The sequence below is a fragment of the Hordeum vulgare genome, chromosome 5H, assembly GCF_904849725.1.
Source record: "Hordeum vulgare subsp. vulgare chromosome 5H, MorexV3_pseudomolecules_assembly, whole genome shotgun sequence".
Taxonomy (NCBI): Eukaryota; Viridiplantae; Streptophyta; class Magnoliopsida; order Poales; family Poaceae; genus Hordeum; species Hordeum vulgare.
The window spans coordinates 545,882,592-545,893,543 of NC_058522.1; the positions used below are offsets into that span (position 1 = coordinate 545,882,592).

Genomic DNA, 10,952 nt, shown 5'->3' on the forward strand with positions numbered 1-10,952 from the left:
CTGTGGGAGGTGAAGCATTGGCTGGTAAAGGGCTTTTTTTAAAAAAAAAAATTAGGCAGATGAAAAGTTTAGTTTGTGATGGCGCCTATCTTCGTTTGGAGTGCAATGGCGTCTCCTCGTGAAGGTAAACGAGTTAGTACTAATTAGTAGTAAATGGCAGACGCAAACATCTAGATCGAGGTGTGATTCGTGAACAGGCCACCGTTTCGGTTTGACTTCCCGAGTGCACTTTCCTCTCTCTTATGTCTTATCTCACTCTATATATAGATAGTACTACATGAAGCAAAGTACTCGTACTGTACTTCCTCTCGCTACTCTTCCATCCTAATCCAGGCTATACCACCAAGCCCACCTCCAAAATGGCAGAGCAATGCAAGATGTCTGCTGCCATGCATTCTATCTCTCTGTCCGAGGAAAGGTCGTACGTGCTCAAGGTAGATGGATACTCCAGAGCCAAGGCGCTACTCAAGAACGGCGAGCGCGTGACTTCCACCCCTTTCGTTGTTGGAGGCCACGACTGGGCCGTGAGGTACTACCCAAACGGTAGCTACGAGGATTGTGAATATTTCATCTCTCTTCATCTCGTGCTTGAATCTGCCAATGCTGAAGATGTGAAGGCGAAGTTCAAGTTCAGTGTACTTGACGAGAATGGAGAGCCGGTGCCTTCATACAGCTATACGCACCCTATGGTTACCTTCTCAAGCAAAGGTGAAAGCTATGGTAACTTCATGAAGAAGGCTCATCTGGAGGCATCGGCGCATATAAGAGATGACTGTCTCACCATCAGGTGCGATGTCACCGTCATCCACCACGAAGAAACAAGGGTTCCTCCAAGCGACCTGCACCAGCATCTCGGCGACCTGCTCATGAACAAGGATTCAGCAGACCTCACCTTTCAGGTCAGCGGGGAGAAATTCTCCGCTCACAGGTGTGTCCTTGCTGCTCGGTCATTGGTCTTCGAAGCTGAGCTCCTCGGGGCCATGAAGGAGAGTTCTTCTGCTAGTCCTATTGAAATCTCTGACATGGAAGCTGATGTGTTCAATTCCTTGCTTCATTTCATATACACGGACTCACTTCCTAGGGTGCTTGATGTGGTGACCGATGGTCATATACTAGTTGCGGCTGACAGGTACAACATTGGCAGGCTCAAGCTGATATGCGAGGAGAAATTGTGCAATCATATCGATTCCAGCATGGTGGCAACCAGTTTGGTTTTATCCGAGCAACATGGTTTCCATCGTCTCAAAGAAGCTTGTTTGCAGTTCCTTGCTTCTCCGTCCAATTTGGAGGCGATGGTAGCAAGCGATGGGTATGAGCATTTGAAATCCAGCTGCCCGCCTGTCCTCAAGGAAGTGATATCTAGAATCCTGCCGGCTGAACTGAAAGTGGCAAATGATATTATCATGGAAATGTGGAAGTAATGCCTTTAGTTACTCTACACCAGTCTCGTACTGTTATCATATATGTCATCCAAATTTTATTAGTAATGGTTATCCTACTTCTCCATGTATGGTTGCAGAACAGAAATGCTAGACATGAATCATTCAATCTACTCATGTAAGTGGAATGCTAGCTCTTCTCTTGCTAGTTATGAAATCATTACTGAGACTGCCCCTGTACGTGCCTCTTGCTTATCCATTATGTATTTGTGTACTTATTGAGTTGATTCTTTCATGAGTGCATGGGTACATTCAGCTGGATTTTTAATTAGTGCCCTCCGTGTTCCAATGCTCGCACAAATGTTCTATACTCTGTTTTTCTTCCCCCTGAAAATAGAAGCTTCATTACCTTGGTCCTTTGTACCACCTAAAAATATTGCAGATGAGGCTTCTGGTAAAATCAGTCAAGAATGACCAAATGAGAAGAGCCGATGCCAAAAGGGCTGCCCAGTTTTTGTGGCCGAATACAACTGCAGTTCACATTTGCCCTGTTTCTTTTTAATAAGCCGTTTCCATGGCCAGAACATGCACCGTTGCTTGTGGACAGCAACCACACATAAGGAGGAAGAAGATCTAGAGAGGAATGATAGAAGTACAGAGGAAGGACACAGAGAGGTTCAGTTCATTTAACGTTTCGCCGGCGGGTTCTTTCCTTCTGTAGCAAACGATCCTCTGAATAATTTTCTTTTAAAGGCCCTCTGAATATTGCTGGTAGTGCAGCTCAGCAGTTGTGTACTTGTGATGCTGTCGAGAGCTGTCCAGTTTTTTCACGAAAATCGATTGAAGGGATTGTGGGTTTTTCTAGTCTTCAGTTAAGCATGACTGTATTTCTGTTGTCTTCTAAATACATGATGCGCTTGGAGAATGAAAAAGTGGCTGCGGTCAAGTACAGTGAAAACATTCTCCAAAATCTCTACACAGCTTGCTAATTTGTTGAACGTGATCACGAAAATGTGCTTGTCGTGTGCATGATGGTTTCTTCAGATCGTTGCCTTCAGCTAGACTGTAGTACTACTTTGGTGAGTCGAAGAAACGTGATCTACTAGCATTTTGCTGAATATATCTATATATAGAGGTGCACTATGGAGTACTGTCATTTTGGGGGGTTATTCAGACTTCAGACTTAGTTTTTGAAAAGTCGGTTTTAAAGGGATTGTGGGGGAAACAAATTAACTGATGTGGTTCTGTGTGCTAAATATACAATGTGTTGTGGAAAAAATGGCACGTAACAGGAAACTAGCGCCAAAAAGGCTAATTTGGTCGCTGCCTTGTTGAGTAAATTGACGGGAGGAAGAAAAGGCTGTACGGTTGGAGTAGAGAGAGAGAGAACACTCTCCAAAATTGAGTTTCTTAACATGCTAAACGTGATCATGCAAATGTGCTTGTGGTGTGGATGATGATTCATTCAGGTGGTCGGTACAATCAACTGGAATATATATTGCTATAACCCTTTGCCTGTTGCTCGGCCCACCCAAATATCTGAATTATATTTGCAAGTTGCAACACATTCAGCTGGATTATATTGTCATTAAGTGGTGGTCAAAATGGTGAAGATGCTTCCGAGTTCTTTCTTGCTGATTTTTCGTTCATAGCAAAGGGCTCTGCCATTTTATGGGCAGCTGAAAAGATTATTTTTTCACAAAAAGAAGAAAAGTTTATTTTTGATGTAGGCAGATGAAAAGTTTTTTTATGTGGCGAGGGGTTAGACTGTCGATTTGAGTCACTTTGATCCAAGGAAATATCATCATTAATTGTTGCATGCATTGCAGCGGCAGATGAAAAGGTTGCAGTGCAGTGGCGCGGTTTCCTCGTGAATGTAATCGAGCACTAGTAGTAAAAGGCAGGCAGGCGGACGCAAACATTTAGATCGAGATGCGAACAGGCCGCTGTTTCCGTTTGACTGAATGTGAAACGAATGCATTTAACTTCCCAAGTGCACCTCTATATGTTGCAGTAAAATCTTTGCTCGCCAGTCATCCATCCTACTAGTCCCGTTTACTCCACTTCCACAATGGCAGAGCAATGCCAGATCTCTGCTGACATGGTATCTGAGGAAAGGTCGTATGTGCTCAAGGTGGATGGATACTCAAGAGCCAAGGCTCTAGTGAAGAACGGCCAGTCTGTGATTTCTACCCCATTCAGTGTTGGAGGCTAAAAATGGACCCTGAGATATTACCCAAACGGTGTCTGGAAGATTAATGCCGATTCCATCTCTCTTTTTATACGTCTCGAATCTACCGATGATGAAGACGTGAGGGCGAAATTAACGCTGAGTGTACTTGACAAGAATGAAGAACCAGTGCCTTCATGGAGCCGTACCAACGCCGTGCGTACCTTCTCTGAAGGTCAAGTCTGGAGCTCCTCACTCGTGATCAAGAAGGCTGATCTGGAGGCATCGGCGCATCTGAGAGACGACTGCCTCACCATAAGGTGCGATGTCACCGTCACGGGGATCAGGAGCCAAGAGGCAAAAATTCCTCCAAGCGACCTGCACCACCATCTCGCCGACCTCCTCAAGAACAAGGACGCCGCAGACCTAACCTTTCAAGTCGGCGAACAAAGATTCTCAGCCCACAGGTGTGTTCTCGCTGCTCGCTCATCCGTCTTCAAGGCGGAGCTCCTTGGCGTCATGAAGGAGAGTTCTGCAGCTTGTCCTATCGAAATTCATGACATGGAACCTGATGTATTTGAGTCCTTGCTCCACTTCATATACTCCGACTCAGTTCCTGTGCTTGAGGTGGCTACCAAGAACGGCGAAACTGATGTGGTTATGGCTGGCCATCTTCTGGTGGCAGCTGACAGGTACAATATCATCAGGCTGAAGCAGATGTGTGAGGAGAAATTGTGCAATCACATTGATTCCAACATGGTGGCAACCAGCCTGGCTTTAGCTGAGCAGCATGGTTTCCATCGTCTCAAAGAAGCTTGTTTGCAGTTCCTTGCTTCTCCGTCTAACTTTGATGCGATGGTGGCAAGTGATGGGTATGAGCATCTGAAATCCAGCTGCCGATCTGTTCTCAAGGAGCTCATAGCTAGAATGATCCCGTCTGAATTTAAATCTGCAAAGAATGTTATCATGGCAATTTAGTAGTAATGCGATTGGAAATATTTCAGCCAAATTTTTAGTACTAATAGTTGTAATTATTATGCTACTTCTCCATGCATGTATGGTTTCATGAGCTCTCCTAAAACCAAAAATCAACATGTATGGTTTCATGCATGTTTCAGAAAAAAAAAAAGGTTATTAGTACCTTTCATTCAGTTTAATATAAAAGGCGACCAGTATGGTTTTTTTTTTCCTTGAGAGAAGAAGGAAAGTACTACTATTTGAATATCCATTGTTTACCAATCAACCTCCCAGAAACCATGGACATGGACCACAAAAAACCTATTGATGGATACGATGATAAAACATGCTCTGGGATTCATGCACTAAATCTGACGGCAGAAAATTTTGATTGAGTGCCAATTGGGGAAAAAACGGCTGGAGTTCAGGCGAAATGAAAGAAATTCATTTAAATGCATGTCTAATGATGTGTTAACTGACAATGGAAAGAAAGTTTTAGTTTCTTATAGTCTTCTTTAAACTTTTTTTGTTGACTGGTAATACTCAGGTTCAATTGATCATGATCATGATGGGTCAAGATTACAGTGATGTATATGACTAATATCATGTAAAGATTAAACACAAACATCCACACACTTGAACACACTCTCCTAATCAATTAGATATTTCCATCCAATTTTTTTCTTATTTTTTTACCCATGTCACCATGCAAAAAACACACTTTACACAAAGGAATGGATGGGAGTATATACGAAAATAAAAAATAAAAAATATCAATAGTAAAGCTTGGATAAAATTACTCTAGAAAACACTTAGTGGGTGGATGAAGTATGCAACTCAATTGAGAAAATAAAAAATTGAAATAATAAAATAAATCTGCTAATTGGATTTCTGTCAAACTCCCTATGAAATCCTTGATAAAGAAAATTGGAAAACATAATATGTTAAATTTTCAATGAAAATAAAAATAGAAAAGTAGTTTGGATATGGAATACATCTAGATGCCATCAAAGGCCAAATTTAGTTATTGTTTACTTGAAATTTAGAATAAGACATTGAAGGAGTCAACATTTTTGTTTCGTAAGAAATCCATACGAGATCCTAAAATATGTAAATTCAGAATAAAGTATGGATACCATAGTACTAGTTAGATAAAAGATACAACTTGTTTCATACATGAACTTCATCATAAGAGTACAATATAGCAATTTGGTTTAAAAACTCAAATTAACATTGAGTTTCCAAAAGGATGATTTTAGATTAAAAAATCTAAAAGATTAAAAAAAGCATCATAACCACATCTTCCCCAATATATGTTAATTGCATAGCAACAATAAAGGCATTCAATTTTAGGCAACAAGAAAGTATTTAGTCAAAATGGATACTTCTATACAAAAAATTGTTCAAGTAAATATAGTTTGCCCAGCAGAATGAGTAATATGTTATGCCTTTTCGTCTCTATTTTTTCATAATACTATCACCGAAAACATATTTAGTATAATAAGTACTGCTATTTGTATATACTAAATTTGAATTTAGAAAAACAGCTTTCATATGAAATACATTTTTCATATACTCCCTTCGTCCCAAAATAAGAGACTCAAAAGTGACTCTGTTTTGTACTAAAGTTAGTACAAAACTGAGTAAGTTTTGAGTCACTTATTTTGGGTCGGAGGGAGTATAATATTTTAATGAGATTTCATTGTATGAAATATTAGTGTTTGGATTAAGAATATGAGCATTAAAAATATTTGATTATTGTATAGTTGTCGAGTGTGTGATGCATATTAAGGTGGATTATTCCTCATGCATGGTGGCACGACAATTTCATCCAGTTTACGATGGCATGTGAGTTGGCCGAATTGCATGTTGAGAAAATTGGTGGTATTGGGGGATCAACTATTCATGTACATATAGGATATAGCCCCACAAATGCGTTGGTATGCTATTCCTTTGTCCTTCTAGTATGACATACCAGGAAATTTCTAACACACTTAATGGAAATCTTTTTAGTGAGGTCCAACAATGTTCTCTCAAGATATACATTTTTGGTATAGTCATTCCATGTGTTTTGAATGATGTACTATCTACTAATGTAGTGACATATTAATTGCATGTTCGTACCCATCATACTAGAAACAACACAAAATAAGTTTTCTATTATTGTATTTTTAGAAAGAAGGCCAAGGCCCATCTTAAAATTAATGACACCATGCAACGGAGTGCCGTAGTTGTCTTATCCAAAGAGGATAAAGAATTTTCACTCGGAGTGCCTTGGAATTAAGGGGAAGGCCAAAACAATGTCTTCAAGGAGACGGCGTACGTCGATATCATTGCTACTAGCCACTTTCAAGCTGGGAAAGGCGTTTGCCTCAACAAGAATTCTCGCCTCCATTCATTGACATAGTGGGCCGCCGCCAACCGCAACACCACTGCCACACACTCCATTCGCCAACTGCCACATAGCACCATGGTTTTCACGCAAGTATGGATCTTCTAACTAGTGTTTTTTCAATGCACATGCGCCATGAGCCCGCTATGTGAGCGTCTATATCTTAAGAGTCGCCCTCGATAGGATGACGCGGGGGTCATGGTATGTTACAATGCTCCTTTCACATCATGCATTGTGCTACAATATTTGTATATACCAAATGCAAGAAAACAAGAATGGCATACCACAAAACGAATTCTATCCGCACAAATGTGTGGAGCACCCAACTAGTTTGTAAAATGGAAAAGAAATGATTATCAGTAATTGTAGATGAGCTTGAGAAGAAAACAAAAGGTTGTCACAGTCGAGTACAGTGGAAAAATTGTCCAAAATATCTATTATTGGTTTTGAGGTCGTTACATTCATTAACTAATGTATATGGTAGGTGTATAGGCATCATAACCTGCCTTTTGGTTTCGTCAGTTGTGACAGATTTTATTTAAGGTTTGGTTCTTCTTGCTCATAATGTGAGTTTTTATGGATCTAAGATTTTATTTCCGTACTTTTTTTTATAATATGACTGATTGATGCGGAGGTCGGAGCTCTGTTTTTTGAAGGTTCATTAAATGGTTTTTCAGAGAAGAAATCGAAGACAGTGTGCGCCAGTAGTGCAAACGTCGGAATTTTTGGCCAATATGCTTGAAAGTATAGTCTGTACACATGTGAATTATAATTTTGGCTACTGAATTACTATGGTGACCAAATCAACACCGAGACGGTTAGCACCCACGGCTCCCTTTTTCTCGGTAGTGTCGTTGAGATACACCAGGATTGTTGGTGGCTAATTTGTGCATGGCCTGCATGAGACGTCGACTGGTGATGATTGGATTGCCCGCCTAGGAACCCATTTGATCGCAAAATTGGCAAGATTCGGCAGCAAGGTGAGAACTAGGGATTGGTGTGGTGAGATCAACATAGTACATGATTATAATAGGGAGGCGTGCTCACATGAGTGCCATTGGCGATAACATCGTGAGGGGACAATGGGAGGGCTTCACTTGGGCACTTGTCATGCTAGAAAGACGACGAACACATGCGATGCGATCCGTCAGGTGATGTCAAATGTTCCCCTTGTGCATCGCATGCCTTGCGTCGTGGGTGGAGTTGTGGAAGGACTGGTGTAAGAGGTCTTACTTCAATGAGTGTGATTGCCACAGTCACTCTAGCAACAAGGCTACAAACACCATGAGGAAGAAAATCAGATATTTAAAAGAGGTTGATGATAATATAGAGAAGTTCTAACTTAACACACGAATGGCAATATGAAGATGGTCTATTTTGACACAAGGCAGCTGGACTTTTGTCATGTAATAGTAAACTATTATAAAGTGATTACATGCATTGTACGTGGAAGCTTACTAGTCCAGATAAGAAATCGAAGACAGTGTGCGCCAGTGCAAACGTCTGCGTATCCAATTCACGCACCCTTTACTAGCTACCCAAAAAAAAAAGATTTTCCGCCCCGGTCAACGTGACCCAAACCGACGATATTCGGACAGAAGCAAAGTTCCCCAGTTGCCAACTAGTATCGTGACTCCTTTCACCTCTCACCGATGGCAGAGCGCTAGCTGCAACGCAATGGCGTGGCGTCTCCCCGTGACGGTAAAACGAGCGGAGTAAATGGCAGGCAGGGATCGAGTTGTTCCGCACAAACTTACAGAGAACGTGCATGCATGTGTCCTTGTATGGTCAGCACTCCATACCGAGTCGGATTCGTATTAGAGTTGGTCACCGAGTATTTCTCCAGAACGTACATCAGGCCTTTATATAAACCAGGGATTGTATAAGACACATCCCGTGGGTTGAGTTGAAGAATCATCAATCAATAAAGAAAAGGAAACAGGAGCACGCGGTTCCAATCGATTCGTGTTTCGCGCACCGGCCGGCGGCAAGAATAAATCCAGTCACGCTGCTTGTGTTCTACGTGCCTTGTGGTCTGTACATAAGTTAGCTAGCTATATACTCCATACTCGATTATTTGTTAGAGGAAAGAAACTGCAGTTCGCTTCGTCCTCGTTCCCGTACGTCGTGCAGAAAGTAAGTACTCGTCGTAGACAGACGATGAGTTTGATGATGAATATGAGTCCCCAAGTACACCTCTCGCCATAGACATACGCAGCATAATCTTTCCTCTCGCCAGTCCTCCATCTTACTCCGAGTTCAATCCCACCTCCACTCCATATGGCAGAGCATTGCCGCGAGATCCCGGCCGCCATCATCGCCGACTCCGAGGAGAGGTCGTACGTGCTCAAGGTAGACGGATACTCAAGGACCAAGGCGCTGCTCAAGAACGGGGAGTGCATGACTTCCACCCCTTTCAGCGTCGGAGGCCACATCTGGGTCGTCAGATATTACCCCAACGGCTACCCAAAGCATTGTGACGATTTCATATCGCTTTACGTACACAACGAGTCCGCCGACGCCGAAGACGTGAAGGTGAAGGCGAAACTGAAGCTCAGTGTGCTTGACCAGAACGGAACTCCGGTGCCCTCGTACAGCCGTGCCATCCCTCTACACACCTTCTCAAGCAAAGCCCCCGACCGTGGCTACCACGACTTCATCCACAAGGCTGGGCTCGAGGGATCGCCGCATCTCAGAGACGATTGTCTCACCATCAGGTGCGACGTCACCGTCGTCAAAGACATCCTCGACGAAGAAGCCAGGATTCCTCCAAGCGACCTGCACCGGCATTTCGGCGACCTCCTAGGGAGCAAGGATGGAGCAGACCTGACTTTTCAAGTCGGGGGACGGGGATTCCCGGCTCACAGGTGTGTCCTCGCTGCTCGGTCGTCCGTGTTCAAGGCGGGGCTCCTGGGTGCCATGGCGGAGAGTTCATGTAGTACCATTGAAATCCGTGACATGGAACCTGATGTGTTTGAGTGCTTGCTCCATTTCATATACACCGACTCGGTTCCTCTACTTGATGTGGTGATGGCCGGGCATCTACTCGAAGCGGCTGACAGGTACGACATCCCTAGGCTGAAGGTGATATGCGAGGAGAAATTGTGCAGTCACATTGACTCCAACATGGTGGCCACCAGCTTGGCTTTGGCCGAGCAGCATAGATTCCATCGTCTGAAAGAAGCTTGTTTGCGGTTCCTCGTTACTCCGTCCAATTTTAAGGCTATGATAGCGAGTGACGGCTTTGATCATCTGACGTCCAGCTGCTGCTGGTCTGTTGTTGAGGAGCTGACTGCTAGAATCATCCGGTTGAATTCAGCAGAGGATATTATCATGACATTCCGGAAGTAATGTCTCCAGTATTATCATATAAGGCATTCAACTTTTTTAGTAAGGACCCTGGTAAGCGTCACACATATGACATAACATTCCGGAAGTAATGCCTCCAGTATTATCGTATATAGCATCTAATTATCTCAAAAAAAATATAGTACCTAATTGTTTAGTAAGGACCCTGGTAAGTGTCACATCGTGTGACACGAACACATGACAACTTTGAATTTTTTTATGAAAAGTTTAGTGATGCAAGGATGGCAATTTTAGTTGTCAGGCATGGCAATTTACTGTTTGGATGGCAAGTTTCAATTTTTTATTTGGGTTTTTTTCTTTCCAGATGGCAAATTTAATTGTAAAAATCATCAGTGTCGAATTGCTTCATGGCACACATGTGGCACTAATCATTTGGGTTTATTAATGATTACGTCCTCCATGTATTATTTTTCAAAAACAAGGATAATCCCCCGACTGTGCATTGACCGATGCACACAATTATCTTTATCAAATTATTCAACAAAGCCTTATAAAGTAAATACATGAATCAATTCAAAGCCACCTTCTCCGCGAACATCATCGTGATACTTACAAGCTTTGATGATGTGCCTTGACCTCACACCAATGCACACCATGTGCCGATGGCCTCACAAAGCCTTTCGCCGGCAAGCTGGGAGCACCAACTGGTCTAGTAGACCCTCAACGCACCACATGTGCATGCTCT

General features: G+C 42.6%; 2 protein-coding genes and 1 pseudogene across 2 annotated transcripts; all 3 read left to right on the forward strand.

Annotated features, from left to right (window-relative positions):
• Positions 1-347: 347 nt before the first annotated feature.
• On the forward strand, positions 348-1,631 carry LOC123452674 (BTB/POZ and MATH domain-containing protein 2-like). Its single transcript, XM_045129378.1, has one exon. The coding sequence runs from the start codon at positions 360-362 to the stop codon at positions 1,419-1,421; it is 1,062 nt and encodes a 353-aa protein (XP_044985313.1). The 5' UTR covers positions 348-359; the 3' UTR covers positions 1,422-1,631.
• A 1,816-nt stretch (positions 1,632-3,447) lies between these two features.
• LOC123452673 lies at positions 3,448-4,527 on the forward strand (annotated as a pseudogene).
• Positions 4,528-9,099: 4,572 nt separating this feature from the next.
• Positions 9,100-10,249, forward strand: LOC123452671 (BTB/POZ and MATH domain-containing protein 2-like). The gene has a single exon (XM_045129377.1). It carries the CDS (start codon positions 9,179-9,181, stop codon positions 10,247-10,249), a length of 1,071 nt encoding a protein of 356 aa, XP_044985312.1. The 5' UTR covers positions 9,100-9,178.
• The last annotated feature ends 703 nt before the right edge of the window (positions 10,250-10,952 follow it).